Source organism: Rhea americana, unplaced genomic scaffold, assembly GCF_003343005.1.
Source record: "Rhea americana isolate MKP2758 unplaced genomic scaffold, rheAme1 scaffold_237, whole genome shotgun sequence".
In the NCBI taxonomy this organism is placed as follows: domain Eukaryota; kingdom Metazoa; phylum Chordata; class Aves; order Rheiformes; family Rheidae; genus Rhea; species Rhea americana.
Genome location: NW_028186354.1, coordinates 830,312 through 852,132, shown reverse-complemented (window position 1 = coordinate 852,132; position 21,821 = coordinate 830,312). Strand labels below are relative to the sequence as shown.

General features: G+C 40.9%; 1 protein-coding gene across 6 annotated transcripts in view; it reads left to right on the top strand.

Moving 5' to 3' along the window:
• ARHGAP24 (Rho GTPase activating protein 24) overlaps positions 1-21,821 on the top strand; it is a 239,361-nt gene that overhangs the window by 178,248 nt on the left and 39,292 nt on the right. For 5 of the 6 annotated variants that reach the window (XM_085306286.1, XM_085306291.1, XM_085306287.1 and 2 more), the window contains one exon: positions 13,803-13,925. In XM_085306286.1, coding sequence (XP_085162412.1) covers positions 13,803-13,925 — 123 coding nt within the window. Of the gene's footprint in view, positions 1-4,598; positions 4,771-13,802; positions 13,926-21,821 lie in introns of those variants that run through there. The other variant, XM_085306288.1, reaches the window with a different exon arrangement.

The window sequence follows — 21,821 nt, the reverse complement described above, 5'->3', positions numbered from 1 at the left end:
TGTATAGTTATGATATTTCTTAATGAACTGTTCATAGATACTTTGGGGGTATTTTTTCAATCATCAGCTGTTTCAGAAATGCTAATAGCTCTGTGAATCCTTCTTGTAATCATATACTTGTGCATGTATAAAAGTTAGTATGCAGTCCGGAAGAGCCCAGTAAGCCAGGTGTTAACCTTTGCTTGTAGAAATGTACTTTTAAGGGACACGTGGAAAAGCATTAGCAAACTTGCAAATAAAACTAGTGGGTGTCTTCATGAATGGCATATGAAAATGCATATTATCCAGTTCACAGTGACAGCATATTTTTATGCACCATGAACCAAGTTTACATTTTATCCCACAAAATTTTCTTTAAAAAGCAATACTTCAAAATATAATGGATTACTCTTTTTAAGTACTTTTAGAAATCTGTAGAGTATATGGTCAGAAATTAGACCTAAGCAAGATTTGCCTGAAAAATACCTTTGGTATGTATGTTCTAGCTTTCAAAGCAGAAGTATAGACCTGCCCAAATTAGAAGTAAATGTACTCCAGGATCATTCTGTTTTCTTGAACCAGGTGGGGAAAAATGCAGCGTGATACCAACAGGTGCCTCTGTTGCTTGTCTATAAAGAAACAAAGCTGAAATGAGCTTTCTGCTCGTTTTAATTTTGATCCACTCTGTTGCAGGGCACAGGGATTTACTGAGCGCTGTTTGCACTCTGCGGGTAACTGTGATGTTTGGTTGCCTTTTCTTCAGAAAAGCTGCACTTGAATTAGAAATTGCTAAGTCATCTGAAGGACTGAAGAGCTGTGCTGATAATTCATTAAGTGGCACTGCTTCTGTCTGCACAAATACTGAACTGATATCCCAAAATGGGGCTGAGAGGCACAGCATTTATGGAGATGTCAGATTTTGGATGAGTTGCGTAAGAAATGTCCTGAACTGTTGACTAAAATGTCCTGCCACTTTTGATAAGAAGGAAGACTCTCTCTTGCTGAGACCTGATTATGTATTAAGTAGTTGCATCGTGCTCCTGTAAATTGGCCCTCAGTCTTCAGTTGGATAACTTGCTTTATTTTCTAAACTGCTAAAAGATGGCTTTAATGTTTAAACAACTGATGTTACGATGAAATGATGTGTATGCATAATATGTGTTTGCTAAGTTCGCATTTTTGCATCCTTTGGGTTGTGTATACATACCACAAAGAGCTATCATTTTAATTTGTGATCAAATTTGAAGCCAGATTGGAGCTGAAATAACTGATTCCCATGTGGAGAAGTGAAATACTTTGGGCCTCATTCGGTGCACACGTAGGAAGCACTGGGCACAGTTTATGTTCGTTCCTCACTGGAGAAGTGAGGCAGGCTGACTRCTTTTCCTGGAAGTTGTTCAAAATTGGATGTTCAAAAAGTTTTCTGTCTTTTTTGCATGTACTTACAAAAAATTGACACTGTATAGCTAGAAGAAATAGAGCATGTCTGTTTTGCAGAACAGTTCTGTTACCTTTGAATTAGCGCCTGCTTGTTGGTGGGGAAGCAGGACCCAGGACGTTGGGTGAGACACACAGAATTACAAGGATAGGGTCGAGTTAAGACTAGCAAAAGTAATTTCACTATCTAAGGATAGCGGACAGTGACCGGCTGACCAGAGTGCTTCAGTTCTTTTTTGCTCACTTCTTTCTAAAGCAGCAGCACAAGAACTGAGCAGTTCAGCAGTGGTTTTGTGCTGAGTTAATTTCCCCCCTTGTGCTGTGTACACAGAAGCATGTTTAAACTGACAGAACAGCATCCAGATTCGTACCTGCTGCAGGAGTAATACTCCATACTAATGAAGAGCAGGGAGCGTAACGAGTAGTTGTTGATAGCTGAAGCGATGGCATGCATTGAATGTTGGTCTTGTTGGAGTCCGAGGCTGATGTAGGCCACCTGGGTTCTGGCATCTTGGCATCCCAGCTTTGCAGCTTGAAGTTCACGTGACCATAGGTCACAGCAAGTGCCTTCCCCCACCCCCTTTCTGCCCGTTAAGTCTCTGGGTGAATGTTTACTTCAGAAGGGCTTCTCTCTGTGTAGTGGCTCTCCCTTATTTAAAATCATCAGAAGTTTAACTTCCTGCTAGGCCAAACACCATGCAAATATGTGCTGAGGAACTGACCTTTCAAAATGATCCATTTCAAGTTAGTTCTTTGCACTTTAATGCAATTCATGATGTAATGCTGTAAAGCGAAGAAAACTTTTTGTAGCATAGGCTACCTATTTTCCCAGCAGCGTAGTTTGAAGCTCTCATTCTTCGCAAATGCGTTGCACTTTTCTAAAGCATCTTTTTATATTGTTGTTATATGTCTAGACCAGGTCTGTTTTTTCATTCCTCTCTCTTTAGAGAGAGAGATGGACATATGCTGGGAGGGGCTTTCTCTAAAACCAAATTTAGAGTCTGGCCAAATTTAAAGCAATGCGATGGTCATTTTGTGTGTACTCCTTGAGGTACTTCAAAAGTTCTTATTTTGATATGGTTGGAGTACAGTAAAGTATCTTTATGTGTATATGTAAGTCAGTTCTAGTCACTGATACATGTTTTCTGTTAGAAGAAATTAATTATAGCAAATGTCACTGAAGGGTTCCACTGCATCTTGCAAGACCACTAATGCTTGAYATTTTGTGGCCCCAACCCCCCATAGCAATCATTTAGTTATATTCATGTCCTGCTGGCAAGTCATACCAGAAGTTACATTTTACGTGAATTTTAACAGTTACTGGAAGGAGTAACAGGGCTCTCTAGGTACTGTAGCAATGTACCAATAATCACAGGTCACTGAATGGGTGAAACAGTTAAATGTGAAGCCATTTCTGTAGTTCTGTCCCCACCCATTCCTAATCACCACACACAATAAGATTTGTAGAAGATTGCACTTGCATATTAAAACCTTCTGCATATTAAAGAAAATCTATGTTCTTAGTAGAATCCCTTAGCGTAGAGGATACATGACAGCTGATTGATAAATGTCCATTTGCCTGTTGGTCTTTTGCACTCCTCTTTATTGGTAGCAGCCCTATATGCATAGCATCAAATAACCTGCCATGTAGTCTGTGGCTGGCTAAAACACTGTACCAAACGGCTGGTTGCAGCAATCCATGCCTTTCTTGGTTATTGTAATTTCAGATGTAGAAATGAAATAGCCCRACATGAAAGCAGTAAAAACAAAACAGTGCAACATCTATGCATCAGAGGTCATTGAAAATCCAGCGGTCTTCTCTCTGTGTTGTCTCTTTTGGGAAGTCACTAATGGGGTTTCTGCTACCTGTAGACCTCCAAGCAATGTTTCAGAAAAGAAACCTCTCTTGTTGCTCATATGCCACCCAGGAAGCTGAAGATTAACTTCAAATGAATGGGGGAGAAAACCTCACTAACTTAGTGTTAGTCTAATTTCCTCACACAAAAAGTAAGGCTATGACAATTCAATTTTATATCCTCTGTGTTGCCATGTTTTCACTAAAAAGCCAAAGTACTTTTTAGTGGTTTATGGAATTACGCAAGAATCTCTCTTTTAATTTGTACTTTCTCACACTCGTAATTTCAGAGGCAAACTCTTTTATCATTAAGTTTGGAGAATAGGGTACTGCACATGTACACAAACAACTGAGGAATGCAGTATTTATCTGCAACTGGATCCATACTGTGCATCTCCCAAATCCTAGTAGTCAGGAAGGATGTAGGTAATTGGATTTCTTGTGGCCAATCTCTACTTTCTTTGATATCTTCTACTTCTTGCCACCAGAAATATCCATGTGAGAATCCACTACAAGAGGCAAGAAGTGAAAAGCCAATTTGAAAAGTGACGCTGAGTGTATTTTTCATTGTTCCATCAAATTATTTAACTACTGCCCTGCACTAGCTGTAATGCTATGTCCATACTAAGTGAAATTACAGTGTGTGATTTGTATAATGCTTGCGAAGCTTCACATTAGTGCCAGATTGTACATGTAGATATTTGCAGTCACTGCATTGAAGAAATTCCTTTTCTTTAAGACATGACTTGCATATCTGAAACCTGACTTCTTTTCCTGCTCCATCTGCTTCTGTGACTTCAGCCTCAATCTTGAATGTACAGACAGAGGAAAGTGATTTTATCTCAGCTAACATGTTTCAAAAAGGTGCATATAAGTATTTTTTGCTGTTACAATTTAACAGAATTTTAGCATAAATAAGGAAGGGGATTCACTGACACAGGAAATGTTACTGAAGACTCTGAAAACAGCTGAAAGTCACAACAACAGAGTGACAAATTTGACAACTCCCACCACATTCTGTATCACAAGGATGCTAACAACAATGAAAAATTCTTTCTGGGAAGCTGAAAACTAACAACAGAAGTGCAAAGCGAGAGTGCCTCCGACTTCCATGTGGCACTGATTAACGGGGAATGCAGCAATGCATGCTGCTGTTCCAGGTCTGGTGAAGTGTAGAGCTGAGATGGGGTTCACGAGGCATGATGGCCTTTTAATGCAGCTTGTAAACAAAATGTTCTGGGCGATGTGCCTTGAGCAGGAAGAGATACAGAGATTTGCAAGTGGAAGCTTCCCTGTTTGAGAACAGCCCTAGGAGAGGGGAAGATACAAAAGCTAATTGTACTGGCAGCAGCATCTTAGTGAAAGGGAGGGGAAGAAGGAATAGACTATAGTAATTAAGTTCAACATGGGATCTGTGCCTGAGAATGAGGTGGATAACCGTGAAATCCATTTGAAGCAGAGCAGAAGTTCGAACTGGAAATAAAGGAAGAGCAACAAAGGTAGGGGAGAAAGGAAGCATAAGACTGAGACATATGCCTGGAAAGACAAAAGCGTAAGCGGTTTAACTCTCGTTTTTCACAACTGTGTCAGCTCACTATGGTACAGCTGGGAACTTCTCTGGGTCGGCATGTTGGGAAACTGGCTGTGTGGTGAAGCTTGAARTGGTTCAGAAGAACCTCAGCAGTGCTGGTGGCTTCTAGAGCAATTGTTAACATAAGAGCGATAAACTGATGTGTTCTCTGACTTTCTTGGGAAAAGTGGCCATGGTCTCACAGGTCAGTGGCAGAAGCAAGACAGAGCTGGAGAGAGTGCTGTTCCTGTGAGCTGTGGCCAGGAAGGTCAAGAGGGAGCACAGAAAGCACTGAAACTGGGCGCTCTCAGAAGGGTCCTGAGGGTCTCAAAGCCTGTAGGGCATATGGAATAGAAGTGACTGGTAGGTTTGGAGGAAAGACCCGTAGGGCTAAACAATGTGGACAAAATCCATAGGGCACATTGTTGGATCACCTCATGAGCGAGATGAGCTGTTAAGAGGGATGATTTAAATTCTTTTTTTTTTTTCCTTATTAATGACATCTTTCTAACATGATGACTGCTGGTAAGCAAGCATCACAGTTTTTTGCTCAGGGGTTTATGCATTTTCAGTAATTATTTGTTAGGAGAGAGACTTTTGGTAGTTATGCAATGTACAAAACTTAAATAATTGACTATGTAACATTGCACTTAGGACTCTGTTTTCATGCTGCTATTGTGCAAGACATTAAACTTAATATTGTATTAAAGTTTTATAGACATTCACGTTCCAGTTGTAGCACAAGGAAAAGCTACCTGTGCAGAATATTCATCATGTTACAGCTGATGAATATATTTCCCAAACTCCCATTTCAGGTATCCAAAAGCAGCTGGTTCAGAGCTTCATGTAAACAATGCATTCTCCTGTTTAAAACATTCTGCTTTCTTCCAGGCATACTGCAAATGGCAAACTGTGATAAGAGTGCAGTGCCCACCAGGGAAACTACTTGTGTTACTAGCCTTTTCCCATTTAGCCACTTAAATCAGTGCGCAGCGTTTAAGTGGAAAAGCTAATCTGCACAGAAAAAGCAGTACAACTTTAATGCAGAAAACTGCCATTGAGATTATTAATACAAAAGATGGATGCTATCTGCAGAAAATGTTGTTTGTACTGAAATATTTAAAAAGCAGTACCTTCCTTACTGGCTTGTTTGCAATTTTTTAATTATTTTCTTCAGAAAAAATATATCAGTTCTTTGTGGAGAGAAGAACTAAATAGTGCATCTAATATGGCTGGACAGTAAAACAGCAATGAATTTGATAACTATGTAGTTCAAAGCCAGGGTTTTCAGGTGTGGTGCTATTAATCATTTAAAATGCATAGGTGATAAAATGCTGACCATATCTTGTCGTCTTTCTGATGATGGAATAGCACTGAGCTGACTGAGGACAGAGGATATAAAAGGAGCATCCTGGTTAAAATAATTGACATTGTAATTTAGATATCTTTCTCAATCCAGTCTGTTACTTGTCATCAAGGTTTAAAATGTAATGGAATTATATAATGGAACTCAAAATAAAATATTGTCCAAAACCTGTTTGTAAATATTACTTTGTGTCACCAATACAATACTTGGAAAGAACAGATCTGTTCTTCCAACCTCCTTTTCCCTGAAGGCAGAAAACCTGAGCACCTGGCAATGCTGGATACTGGCACTGGATTCTGGTATCTGTTGTGATTTCAATAGAACAAACAACAGAGAATATTTTCCAAGTTTTACAGAACACTTTTTAAAAAAACGGTTACAAATGAAATTCTAATGGTGGCTCCTGAAGTCTTATAATGTCTAGCTACCTGGATTGCCATGTAGATTGTAGCATCTARCCACATTGATGATGTAGATTTATCAGTCTAAACATTTCTAAAATACCAGCCACCATATTACTTCACCTAATATTGGGCTTATGAAATATAGTGGAATTTTCTCTTAGTACATCTCCTGTCTTTGGAATTTAGTATGCCATATAACAGGACCAGTGAGAAGTTCCTTGTTTCAGTTACTGGTAGGTCTCAGTAGTCTTTTGTTGTTATTGTTGTTATTCTTTGGGGTTTTTTTGTGATATGGAAGTGAAATATTTCAACTTGTTTTCTACTATCTCTTCTGATAGGATGCTAAAAATGCTACATAGTTACAATATGTTGATAGCTTCCATTTTTTCCTAAGAAAACCAGGTTTGTGCACTCAGTGTTGTCATGAAGATCATGAAAACATGAATCCTAAAGTCTCAAGAATCATAAATGAAAAGCTAAAATATATGATTGCTAAAAATCTCTTTGTTTTTCAGCTGCTCATTGGGTTTTGTGGCTCTGAATGACATGCCAAGTGTTCATAGGTTGCACTTTTTCATTTAATTTCTCAGGGCAGAAGACTTGATTGTTTAACTGGCAATGAGTTCTCAGTGTCTGCAGTTCACTTTCAGATTTCTAAGGTCCAGCATCCTTTTTTGGACGTCTGTCTTCCATTCATGAAACAAGCTGTGCCATGAGGGCAGGTTTACCTCAGCCGGTTAGAGCGTGGTGCTGCTAATGCCAAGGTTGTGGGTTCGATCCCTGTATGGGCTATGCTGAGGGTTGGACTAGATGACCTCCAGAGGTCCCTTCCAACCTTCCCATTCTGTGAGAGATGTCGGACGTTTAGTATAGGTGGGGAAAAATTCAACAAGACTATTGCATTGAGCTTCCATGGAGCAGATCTCTTCTGATAATAGAATATAGCATGTATTATGTAACAGCAAGCTCAGAAGTAATGCTGAGGCTCCTGTAAGTACAGAGTATTTGTCTCTGATTTTTCTCCATAGGCAGTTTTTTACAAGAGGGCCTAGGTGATCAAGAACAACTTTATTCTTCAGATTTACCTTGATTTTGTGATAAAAGAAAAAAATGACGGCGACTTAGACCCAGGCTATGTACTCTTTCAGCCTAGTTGAACTAGATAGATGTTCTAAATTCTTGGTGGAAATTTGCACAGTCATCAGGAGGTATAATAACCAGGTCCATATAGAATAAAAACGCTTTACAGAATTAAAATAAAAAATCCGGCTTATGTCTGCAAACCCTGTGTTATCTGTATCATCAGGAAACCTGTCCCCAGCCGATATGCAGAAATTCATTGTTCCTACTTCCTCTCCACTGTATCTGTAAGAGCCTGTGCTTTGAAGCTCAACAGCTTGCGTGTTCTATTCAAAACGTTGCATGTTCCAAGTAGTTACATCTCTTTCTAATCTGTCTTTAAATCAGTCATCTGAGATGCAGCAGTTGCTAAATCTGTCCTACTCTAACGGAAACCTTTAGCATAGATTCTCACTTGCCATGAGGAAAAGATTTTCAGTGAATTGCAGAGACAACTGGGTACTCAATTCCCTTTAAAATTCAGTTTCATCCTGGCGCTCAGTTCCTTTATTCTGCTTTGCAAAATGTGATATAACCCAAGACTTTTGCCATTAGGCTTTTCCCATAGTCCAATTAGAATGAAAAAAAAAATGTTTTAAGGCTTCAATCAGTCTAACAGTGCAAGGGCAGTTTGAAATGCCAGTTGTCCCATATGAGGTCAGTGCAGGAACCTGAATCCTCCTTGCAAGACACTTGGTCATGGCTTCCATCAGACCGAGGATGCACAGGATTTGTGAGCATGGGCGGCAGCCAATAGAACAAATCCTGTATTACAGCATGATTATATGACCTAGCCGCTGTAAATGAGTTTCTTAACTCACTTAAGTTGTAGGATAAGTGGACCCTGTAGTTGCCAATGTCAGTGTATGGAAGATGGACACRTATAGATTTGAACTGTCTTTTAGTGGCTCATCAGTGTATCAAGTCAGACTACTATGCTTAAAGTGGTTAGTATTGAGTTAATATCAAACTTGGATAATCATTAACTGGATTTTGTTAGTTGACAAACAAGGAAAAACGGGGAAAAAGATTGCTTATCTTGATCTCTGATATTCTAATATCCTCTGCAACTTGCAGAGATGATTYCTGCTTGAGAACAAAAAGCCTGAGTACAAATTCTGCAAAATGAAAGTTGATGAAGGAAACGCAAGTGTGTTTTCCCAGAGAAACAGATTAAATATACTGCTTGCCTTGAAGTTAATTTGCAACGTAAGGGAAGATTTTAGAACACAAAGTATGTTGGAAGATAGTCATGAATTCTGTCATAATTATCAGACTTCTGCTTGTGAAGAAATACTGTCTGGAATTGTGAGCAGGAAATGTAAATATGCATTTGCACAGGAGCATCATACATCTGAACAGAAGAGAGCATGTGGGGTTCATTGCACAAGGGGATGGTGCTCATTTCTACATGGGGCTGGATTCAGAAGATTTACACAAAACTTAGAAAAGAGGATGTGTTGTTTTCTGATTGGCAGAATATTTGTGTGGAGTAACAGCTGTAAAGGATCAACTCTCCTACCTTAAATGCTGGTGCAGCTATCAGGCTCCTGCTGATACAGCAGATGTGAAGAAAGGGGCAGTGTTCAGTGCACGTATGCAGAAGCGATGAACAGCAGTAACTGGGGCTGGATTCCAGAGCATGTAGAGACCAAAATTATCTGAAAGAAAGACAAGCTATGAAAACAAAAAATAAAGTGAAAACGGAGGGTGAAGCGGAAAGAAAACAAAGGACCCCCGAGGCAACATTTGCAGAAATTAGGAGCTGAATTTCTTTTTGCTTACATGGCTTTTAAGTGGCTTGATGTTTTTCTGAGCTGATGTGTAGCCAGGAATTGCCATTTGAATACCATATTGAGGTCCACTCAGTGAACGTAAGAATGCTAATATGTCTCCATTTAGCATTTTTCTCAGAAACCAAAAATTTAGGAACCGAGTAAAAAGTATTGTAACAGGAGGGTGTTTCTGAATAAAACCCAGTGAGTTCTGTGGTTATGCCAAGCTGCCTTTCACCATCTCTTAGTTCCCAAACTGACAGTGAGGGTTTCAGAGTTTGTAGCTGAGAGAAATGCACAAGGGAATAGAACTGTTTCACTTTGAAGTTGACGCCCAAATTTTCTATTGGAATGTGCATATTCTTTTGAGGTTGTCCATGACATTCTCAGCTGAGAAAAATCAGATTAATCCTACTTTTTGATGCTCCTCTTGGGAGAAAATTCTCTTTTAAACAGACAGCATGAGTTTAATCCCTTCACATTCCATTCTCAAGAATGCTGGAACTATAGTTTGCGAGAAATCCACGATGCTTCTAGAAGGGCAAGCAAGTACTTCATTCAGAGTTCAACTTGGGCTGCATTTAGGTAAGAGAAGGGTGTCACAGATCTATAAAGGTGTAGGGTTAGAAAGAGAAGAGAAAATACAGACAAAACGCATTGACTAAAATCTTTTTTTCAGCTGAATGCAAAGGGTTTGTGCATCCATATTTAATCAACAGATGATAAAAAGCAGGAGCGCTGTTGAGTTTGATATGTCAGGCTACAATCACCCATTAAATTCACTCACCACCTCTTTATGCTTTTCTGAGTGCGTGGTGTGGTGTTGCATGAGCRAACACAGGCCATTCCCTTTCTTTCCCTCTGTGCAGTGGGTCCCTGCAGGAATTGGCCTCTCTGTATTTTAGTTGTTTTTTTTTCTGGTTGTTGGCAGGAGTTCTTAAAATACTTTGCCTTAAAATACTGTGTATCAAAGTGGTGCTGGTTCAGTGCACAAGGCTGCACCCAGCATGGGGCTGAGTGGTCACAGGCTGTCCTGATCAGGAGGCTCGGCAGCAGTCTCTATTTACCAGTTACTGAGCTGCTGGAGGAGGTGTGAAGGAGCAGCTGGGAACCCAAGTTATTGCTAGTGGAAAAGGTGAGACAGAGGGAGAAATGTGACCTGTTCAAAGTTGAATATTCATCGTGGAATTGTGTTGTGTCACTGTTATCAATCCAAATGGAAATTCTGGATAGATTTCATTAATAAATATGAATTTGTGATGCTGCCAATAAAACAAAACAGTTTAGGGATTAGTTAGGGCTGCAGGAAAAAGGCATATGGCATTACATTGTGGTTTTGAAGAAACAATAGGGACCAAATTGTTTCTGGCCATTACCAGAGGCTGGAAGAAACAGGATATACATTTGATTGTGTAAAAAGCAGCTTTTCGTCTTAGATGTGCCAGACTCCACATCTTTGGTTGGGTGTCCTGGGTTCTGCTTCTTCTAGAGTCTGTCACACCTGCCAATTAACAAGGGGAAAAGACAAAACGAAAGCCAACTTTGTACTCTAGGCCATTGAGTTGCCTAGTAACAAAGAGGCCCCCTCAACCCACAGGATTATGCATCTCTTGGACTGCAAATGCAGAAAAGGAGCTTTGCTCTAAAAGGCGTGATCTGGAGCTATACAACCATGCAGATTAAATAGATTATGATTTGAACATTCTTAGGGAAGGGTTAAGGATGCATTTGCACCTTTAAGGAACTTCAGGCCCAACACTGTTTCAAATAAGGATACTTCATACCAATATATACAGTATGAATAGATGTCTGATTTTTGGAGGTGGTGATCTACTTGTGCTCCATTAAAATAGTAACAGTAATGTTATATGAAGAAAAGGGAATGCAGACTTTAAACACTTCTCAGCATTCTTCAGAGGGGTCATGTAGACCTGCTGAAGATTTTAAAAGGGCCTTGTAATTTTCTGTTTTTCCAGTATTTCTTATTTGAGATGGGTATTTTTAGAATCATGGGCATTTTTTCTTGTCCTTTTGCAAGATATTGTTCAACTTGTATTTTAAATATATTCCCATTCAAGCTTAATGTTTGCAGTAATACACAGATTGAACACACACTACGGTATCCCCACATATCTGTTAGCAAGGCTTCGTGCCAACCTCTAGCAATTCTTGAGTAATAGCTAGATCAAAAGGAAGTCAAAGAATTCTGCAAGATTTGGTATTCGTTGTGAAGGAAAGGGACTGAACTACAAAGCACATCTGTAATTGGTAATAAACAGTGAAGGTCTTTTGGTTAGGAAAGCTTTAGTTTCCTATACCAAAAGAAAATAGAACAAAATACAATTTTCTTCTCTGCTAAATTAAACACACATTAATTATATATTAGCTAAATCAGTGTTTAATTTAGTTAGCCGTTTAGAGTACTGCTCTAGAATCCACAAATGAAGTGTCTAGAATTCCGGGATGAATTCAGTGTTTCTGGAGAGCACCCTCCAAACTGTTATAAAATTATCACTGACCACCAACTTTAAATATGCAGACTGTAAAAAGAATATGGAGCAATCGAACAGACACCAAAGAGAAGGGCTATCACTTCGTTATGGTTGTCATCTTTTTCATTATCACAAGTAATAAGAAAATTAGATCATCTCCTGTTTAATTCCTGGATTTGACATGTATTTTGCATAAATACATCTTTTTGATCTTACATGCTTTTTCTCTAAAGTGCCTCCTTTTAAGATGACGGTAATCCTCCTTTTGAAGAACCAATTCTCTTTTCCATCCTAATTTGAAGTTATGGTTTTTGCTTTTTCCAGAAAGTGGAAATTAATTCAGAGTAAGGCAAGTGTTTGTGGTGTTCTTTGAATACATCTAGAATACCTTTCGTGTGTTTTACACAGATGTATAAGACTTCTAATACTGTTGATATTCTTTGGCTGAATTCTACTCAGCTGACTATATTTTATCAGCAAAATATTCCGTGACCTCTTGCCTTCCATCAGCTGCACACTATGTTCCTTGTCCTATGTTTTGGTGAACTTTGTGTTGTATTGTTAAATATATTTATTAAGATCAATTCAGGAAAAGTCTGTGTTTTGGTGCTCAGTGAAGTGCGAAACACTTTCATTTTAGGAGAAACATGCTTCCCTAAAAATACTACGTTTACTAGGTGTGAAAGTATATTGAGGTTTTTTGTTTGTATCTGTATTTTTGCCTCTTTTCAGGAAGAGAACTGTAGGTGAGATATAAAATAGACCAGGTTGCACCAGCAAATCATGGTTGGATTTGTTAGACCCTCAGGAAATTCTTCAGAAACCTAGCTGCTACAAGGCTCAGTGCTGATCATGGCACTCTTCAGAGGATGGCCTCCCAAGAGCACTGTTCCTGCTCTGATGAACAAAAATCTTTACTTTAGATATGACCAGAATTAAAAATAGGGATGGAAGAATTGGGATAGAGATAAGGACAAAACTCCTGATTTTTAGGTGCATCAAGTTTGGACATGAAGGGTGCATGCATGCTGTTGGCTCAGTGGAAGGTCTTCAAAATATCCAGAATTATCTTTTTAGGCTTTGCTCCTTTTGCGTGCTTTAAAGGCTGTTTGATTCCTATTCTTCTGCTCTTGCATTAACACAGTACCTGTTAGGACAGAGCTTAAGCAGTACTACAGCAGTGAAAATTTGGGGCTGTGGGCAGCTGAATTCTCTTTTTATCCTTTTTTGTRTTGTTCCATCCTTAAAGGAGCACTGTCTTCCCCCTTAATCTAATCCGCATCAGGCCTGTCCAAGCCAGTGGGCTGGGCTGTGCCACTGCTAGCATCAGCTGCCTTCTCCCTAGGGATTCACAGCAACGTTCATGTGTCAAATGTCATTGCTGTGAATGTGACACACGTTGTTCCTGAGAATAAAAAATGGAAGCATCCCCAAATGTTTCTCTTTCTGTGTTTATTCCGACTGTCATGGTATGGTAATTGCTGCAAAACCTCTAGTGTGTATATCAAGTTACGGATTAGTGCAGGCCCTGTGGTTCTTGGAACAGCATGGGGCTGTTTTTGTTTACCAGTGACATTTATCCTCTCATTTGCTTTTGGAAGCCTGACAGCTTCTCGCTGTCAGATGGGGAATGTACTTATAGGACCTTCTTTTCATGCCATGGCTGACAATAAACACACTGGTTCAAGGTATCTGTGTCTGCTCTCCTCAGAGCCACTATTACTGCTTTCAGCAGCCAGTTTGGCAGCAGCTTGGTTGGGCAGGAAAGCAAAAGGATTTCTAAGTACAATTATCTTCTCTTGCAGGAGGAGACCGAGAGCGGATGACAGCTAATCATGAGACGTACCTTCTTATGGCAAGCACGCAGAATGACATGGAGGATTGGGTGAAATCCATTCGTAGGGTTATTTGGGCRCCATTTGGAGGAGGTGAGTCAGTGAGAAAAAATACCAGATTCCCATGATGACTCCGAGATGAACGAAGACACGCAGGGGTTATTTTGTTATGTCTCTGCCAAAGTCAGCGTTTTGCAGTGAAGAAGAGGAGAGAATGATTTAGATATTTCAAAAATAGTGGAATAAATTCTTTGTTTTCACCTGTTATACAGGTATCAGGCATGTTCCCACATAGAGGGATCAATTCAAAGGCTTTAAAATGTCTAAAACTATTTCCCTTGAGAAGGACAGCATATTGTAGAGTGTCACCAAGGCAACAGGAGTTTTCCCAGAAGATTGGTCTTCTGTGAAATCAGCTTCTCGCAGGGAAAAAAGATTGTTCATATTTTTCACTGTGCTTAGGCTGTCCCAACTGAGGTCAAACAGTGCACAGCAGTCAGTGACGTTAGTTCACAGCCCCTCTAGCAAGAGCAAAAATACAGTTATCCTCCTTTTGAAGGAGAAATGGAGGCAAAGAGAGGTGACTAAGACCTACCCACTGCTTCAGAAGAGACTGTAATGCAAGTAGCCTTTGCTCTGGCCTCATCCTTTAGGATAGAAGTCATTGGTTTCATTCACAAAACCATACTCTTTGCTCTTCTTTCTGATTCAAAAAAATCAGAAGGGGGGAGGGAGTGTCTTCATTCATTTGCGTTTCAGATCCGTGAAAACTTTTTGTGCTGCCCCCAGGATCCTTGCTTTGTGCAAGCAGCTTAGTATTTAGAAACAGGGGAAAAGGTCATCCAACATTTCATGAGACCCTACACACATAATGAGAAAGGACTGAAACAGTTATATTAGGAACTACAGGGTGCACCATTTTGTGCATGAAGTACTGCAGCCGCTGTTGCTGAGGACAGTTTGCAAGTGATCTGATAGCTGTGGCCCTGACTAATGCAGAGGGTGGGTCCCCTGCAAAGGAAGTGCAGCTGGGTCACCTTGCTGACAAATACCTGTCACAAGAGGCTGTCAGTGATTCTCCTGCAAATGACAACTAAGGCCAACGATGATGATATATAAAGCTGTGCCCTGGGGTATTAGCAGGAGCATTATGTGATAGATTCTTTCTCTTTTGATTGGCAGAACCACTAATTTCAGTAGTGCTGGATCAAAACTTATTGTCAGATGTCTTTTAAAAAGCTCTCTTGTACTGAATGAGTTTGAATTATTGCATCATTTCCAACATCATTATTCTTGTAGTAATATCTATGTCATTATAATACAGATATGATTCATACACCTGCAAAAATGTCTGTATATCAATCAAACCATCCCTTGAAGCTCTCAAATCTCAACGTTTGGGGACAGGAATATTTTCCCACTGTGAAAGAGMACCAGTATTGTATCAAGGGCTTTTTTGTCTTGTCAGCAAGTGTTATTAGACTATGGAAAAATAAGGTAGGATTGTCTGTGCTTTTTCATGACAGAGAAGAACAGTTATCACTGAAAGGCACATTTGCTGACTGCAAATGTCTCTTTCCCACCTGTCAGATACACTACAGACGAGAGGATGGAAGGTACTAAAGGAAATTACCATTTTGGATAAAACTGTTCTTTGAGCTATCCATCTTTCTTTGTGCTTTATTCAGGTGATAGAGTTCTTAGGAGAAGGCTTTGGCCCTTGCTGGTGGGCTGCCCCAAGGGACTCAGCTAGCTAGGGGCTTGCCTGGCAGCTTCTCAAACATGTTTGTCTTCTGTTTGGCTCTTCCTGTGGAAATACATACTGGAAAGATGGTGCTAAGCAGTCGTGGTGTTGACCCCATTGGGATTTTTGACCTACATGTTAATAAAGGTAGAGCTTACCAGCTGGTGCAGTCCCGGACCTGGGCATACGCACTTCACAGAAGAACGTTAAAACAAAACAAAACCCCATATAGTGCCGACCCCCCAAACAAAGTGAAAGGTTTATCTCAAAAGGTATGATCTTCTGCAGACATACAGGGATGGTGTGGAACGGGGGAGACAGGAGGCTCGTAGTCACTTGCAGTTCAGCTAGGGAGGAAGTGTGCTTGTTTGCCTGGTGCAAAGGTCACCTATCTCCATCTTTCTTTTTGTGAAGAAAGCCTTATAGTGAGCTCTTTAATGTTCTTCTCCTATTCCAGTCCAATAGGAGCGTAAGTTACTGTGGCAGCAACTCATTTGGGTGTATAACAGAACTCTGTTTTTCAAGGAGAGAAGCTATGTGTGTGTTGTGTGCCTAGCTCCCACCACCACCATGCTTGTGGGCAAATACAAGCTAAAGCAGCCCTGAAATTCCTTTGCAAAGCAGACAAGTGTCACCATCTTACAGGTGAGAAGCTGAGATCTGGTGCAACTGAGCTGCTAGCCCAAGTCCGTCCCCAGAGGTTGTGACAGAGCTAGGAATAGAGGGGAAATCTCCTGAGTCCTGACCCTGTGCTTTCTTCACAAACCCCTCATTTACATTACAGGGCAAGAGCTATTTCTGGTTTACGGTTGGGAATCCTTCCAGCCACCAGAGGAATTCTCAGGACACAGTCATTGTTGAGTGTTTAATGGCACTTAATGATGGAAACACCTAGGTGAGGTCTTGGTGTGCTGATTTGCGTAAAACAAGAGAAGGGTACAGTCCTTGAATTACTGTTTAAATTCACTTGTAATTAAAACACTTATCCCCCCCCCCATTGGAATTCCTGATTGAGTATTCTGACTTTAAGGTTATTTGTATTGGAAAGCAAACGGTTAAATCCACGGCAGATGTGAGGATAGGCTTTAGTGTTTATGAAGACTGCCTGAATATTGTTGCAAGGCAAAAGTGGTATTGTGGTATGTGTTACCATTAAGAATCATGCCTCTCACATGTCCCCATTTGATTAACTTTCTTATAAGTTGATACTCTGAGATGTTTTAACAAGCCCTGTTAACTGTTCTGTAATTACATATGAAAAGATATACTCATATTTTTATTACCTCTTCCTACAAGAATTTTTTAGCGCTTTCTAAAGAGAGGCTCTTATCATTTATGCTTGTATTAATGAGCTGTAAAAACTGAAGTTAAAAATCTTCTTTATCTATTACATTAGCTATAAACAAAATATAGAAAAGTTGCAGTCAGATGATGATGACTGTTACGATGACAGTTATGATGACAAGCAATTACTTGTAGGAAAAATATTAATTCAAATAGCCAATTAATCAAGACACCTGTGTTATTTCTGCTTCATAAATTTTATCATTAGATGGTAAGCGGCTGTCGTCTGGTGTCACACAAGTCAAGTTTCAGTTTGGGTAACATATTTGAATTTTCAGGCTCTTTTAAGCATTATAAGCAAATTGTACACATGTTCAGTGGATATCCCTGAGCCTTGGTGAGCCACTAATATTTAAAGTCTGTCTGGCAGTGGGAGAGGACTCCAGGTACCAGAGCAGGTAGCTTTGTCAATGATTAACTATATAATTAAATTGTTACTTGTTAACCTGTGCTAGAAAGAGAAAAGGGGGGGAGAGGTGGGAATCTGCTAAAGTGATCAGGAACAGCTTTTTCTTGCACCAAAAATATAAGCAACTGTGGAAAAAATTGTGAAAGGGAAAAGAAATGTAAATGAGCCAGGACATGTAATGCTTGTTTGCACATGACATTCCTTTCCTGATTAGATTTTAAAAGGCAATTTTTTAAGGGAGGGAAAGGCCTGAGCTTTAATTGCAAAGCTTGAAACTGAGGGGGCGGGAGGAGGCAAGACGAAGGGACGTGAGCATTTTAGCAGGGCCAGTAGCGTAAGGTCTGGCACCTCCTGTGGGAGCGCAGCCTGACTGCTTTTCAAGCTGCCACACACGACAGCCGCCTGAAGTCAACTCAAAGTCATCCACAACGGCAGAGAATCGCGTTGCAGCAGCTCCCTCCTTTACATTGTTTCCCTGCACCTGCTGCATGTGAGTGGCTGGAGCAGAAGGCAGCGGCAGCGGTGGCTGCCATTGCCAGGCGTGGGACGGGGAGGAAGTGAGCAGAGCATCCCCGTGTGGAGGCACGTACTCCTCAGCAGCTCCCCAGGATCCTGCTGGCAAGGATGCGCGGCTGCTGCATCTGACGTGTCTCTCCCATGAGAGCTTCTGGTAGTTCGAAGGCAATAAAACAAGCAAGAAATCCACGAGAGCATCAGACAGGGAGCTGGGTAGATTAAAGGCCTTTTGAAAGGAATCTGTTATGGACAGAGAGCCTTTTGGGTGAAGGTATCGTTATTTTTGCTCCTCAGTTACAGAAATAAAAGGAGCCGGCAAGGCGTATCGTATCCTGGAGGATTCTTCGGTGGCCTTTCTGGTATTGTTCTCTTCTTTCCCCTTGTGCACCGCAAAGTACTGACCTTTTCCAGTGGAATTGGAGTCCCTGCCACTCCGCCCCCTGTTCCAGCTGAGAAGAAGAGGTCTTTCTGCCCTGCATCCGTGCAGACGCTTCTGTTTGAATGGAAGATACATCTTTTTGCTGAAACTCTTTTGTTGTGACGTTGCATAATAAATAGTTGTCTCACTGCAGGAAATAAAAGAAACGAAAGGAAATAGTTGGAGGGATATTGTTCTTCAAAGCAAAACTGAAGAAGAGAATAGAACATTGAAATTGCTTCAAACTCTACCCAAGATCAAGAAGACCACAAATCTCCTAGCTCCAGAGGAAAATACACTATTATAAAAACTCCTCAGCAGTCAGTAACGATGAACAGTCGTGGCATTTCATCTGGATGTAGCTGGTAAAGGAAAGCGTGGGGACGTGGGGTTCTGGCCTGTATGATGCCTGAAGATAGAAATGCTGGAGTCCGCAGCCCAGGTGCCTTAGCAGCAGCTCCTTTCATTCCTAAAACTACTTATAGGAGAATTAAGCGGTGTTTTAGTTTCCGTAAAGGTAGGTTTGTTCTGTTGCTGTGTTCTGCTTTGCTAGTGAAGCCATGGTTTCTGTAAAGTCAAGGGGGCTGTGCATGCTGGTGCCGATGAGAATACCGAAACAAAAGGCATGAAACAATGCAGATGCTGACATCCCACGAATGATTTATTTACTTCTTTGTTCATTTGTAGTTGGCAAGCTGACATTGCCTCTCTGTATAATAGTCCATGAATGGACTGCCTGAATGAGGTGGCTTGGGACAAGATTATTGCAGAGTGAAAATCAGGGAGAAGAGTCAGGGAATAGGACCTGTGATGCTCAGAATTGGCTATTTGGCTTGCAGATTATTAGGGAAGAGAGTTTAGGTTTGTATTTTGTCTGTGTATGAGGAGAGGAGAGAAGAGAGGGTGCAAAGTAACAAGATAACTATGCATCTGTCCAGAAGACTAAGTCCTTGGATTCTGAGGTTTCTGATGGGCTGAAGGAGATCCATACCGAGCACTGTCCTCTTCTCAGTGCTGCATTGTTATTTTGTCCTGCCATCCCACAGCCTGCGCTTGCATTTCCGCTTGCTGCAGAGAGATTTTTAAAGCCTTTTCTTCTGCATTGCATATACTCTTGCTGAAACAGCATGGCAGCAGTAGGAAGGCAGAGGAGGCTGGCTTTGAAAATGTGYCAGCTAGTAGTGCTGGAAGGGAAACACATGTCTGAGAAGGAGATACGACAACTGACGATAAGGTGTCATAGTGCCAGGGTGGGAGGGAGAACTATCTTTCTGAGAGAAGGCAAACTTTGTTCAGGGGAACAGGAGAATGTTTGTGCTGCCTTAGAAACTATGCTAGACAGGGAAATCCAAGTAAAAAAACTAAATTGTCATGCTGTGTAGATGATCTTACGCAGGACATAAAATCATGTTCATCTCCCGCTCCTCTCCAAGCTGTTCCTCCATGCTGCCATTTATCCTGCAAAATTCATTCCCATTTGCACAGCCATGCAGCTGTCTGCTTATGAGATTCAGTGGTGATGTAGCATCATCACGGGTGATGCCATGACGAGGAGCCACAACCAGCCAGGGCAATCCCAGCACAGCCACAACGGAGATCTGTTTTCATTTGTGGCTGAGATTGTTCTGAAGGCTCTTTGCCCCAGCACGCACACACAAACACACGGGGCCAATGCTTTCTTTGGTTCCTCTGAAGACTGGACAACAGGACACGTGTCCGTAAAAAGTGTACAAGTGTGTTTCCCTGCATTGGTGTGAATTAGAGCTAATTGGCTGTCTGTCCCCCATTTATACATTTAACTATTTAGAGAATGTTTGGAAGCTAAAAAAGGATTAACCAATGAGTTTGCAGACAGCTGTCTTTTCTCCTTCGGTGCAGCCTTGGCCTCTCCAGGAAGTGCTTCAGCCGTTTAGTGTTTCTGAGTATGTTCTGACACAGAAGCTCTTCATGTCTGAAACACGCCCCGGTGAAGCTGCAGTGTTTGGGGCAGAGGACTGGATGATGGGGGCCATGCTACTTATATGCTGTCTTCTAGGCACCCTGTGTTTCACTTGCACTGTCTTGCACACGTTGAAAAATATCATTACAAAACCCCTAAATCAGAGCTGCAGAACACATATATGTATATATCTAGGTCTGCATCCTATTGGCCTAAATGTAGAGATGATTAAAGATGATAAGATTAATTGCCTTATACAATTCTTGAAATGTGATTTGCAAATTGTATACCCAAGTATAAAAAATGTATAAAACTAGCTCTCTGCAGATCTAGCACATAAGCTTACATGAAGATCATTTAGTATTATACTGTGTAACTTAGACTGCTAAACCACAATGCAGAAAATTAGTGACAGTTAGCAAAATTAGCAGGGAAAGCCATTGGCTAGTCATTGGAAGAACTAGAAGAGAAGCATAACATTGTATGTTTAGGCTGACATACACCATCATCATCTTCATTGATGATACACGGTGGAGAACAATACCTAGAGATAAAGATCCATGCTGCATTGTATTAGGCCCTGAAAAATGAAATGCCAGGCCTGCATGGAGATTGTGTCATCAGGGAAGTGCTTTTTCAGAAGAAATCTGAAGGAAGACAGAGCTTTAAAGGTCGATTCAGAGACAATGTGTAAGTACCAGCTTGGGTGCTCCCTGAAAACACATCTGGGATAAGCAGGGAAAAAAATGACTTTGTTGGCTGTATGCAAGAATGAGAAGGGTCACTAGCACAGTGATTTAAGGTGAGCAGAGTTTTGTAAGAGGAGGGGCAGCAACATGGGCCATTGCCAGAGAAGCAGTGCAGGCCCTGATCTGATTCAGTGTGACAGATTTCTGGCAGTGTTTCTGAAACATTCCTCTCCAGCCTGTAGCTGCTTCTCTCTTCTTTAAGAGTTCTTTTTTTCTGAGCACTAAGCTCTGGTGTGCATCTGTGCGAAAACTCCAGGGCAGAGACCTTATGTACTGCTGCCGTCGCACTGGCCATGCGGTGGGAGAAGTCTTGAAGCTAAGAGAATCTGAGTGAGACAGGAACAGAATTCTCCCACCACTATTTCTTGGTGGGGTTTTTCATCTCTGATTTTGTTTATTGAAGAGAAATTACAGAATTCTGTAAAGAAGGAAATACTGCCTGTCTTTGACCCACTCAGATGGATACTTAGTGTTGGTGAACAGAGGAGCAGACAGCTGTTATGAAAAAATAATTTTAAACTCCATCTGAAGTATTATGTAGCTGTGCCAGCCACTTTGTCTTATTCTAGGACCTCTGTTCCCAGACGAGCTGCTGAAAGCTATTCACCTGTTTCTGTTATTTTCAGTCTCAATCAATTAGTGATTTAAAGTTGAAGGTTGCTTAAAACAGTCAACCAGATCCTAAGCTGGAATCAGTTCCTCTGATCTTAACTGACCCTCTCTGATCAGTATGGCCCACGAACTAACAACTTCTTTGGAAAGAGGGAGATCCTTTGTGCTGCACAGAGAGACAACACGTGGTGCAGGTGTGGGACCTGTCAGACACCAAATTCACAGTCCCATCATGAAGGATACCTAATTCATCACTAG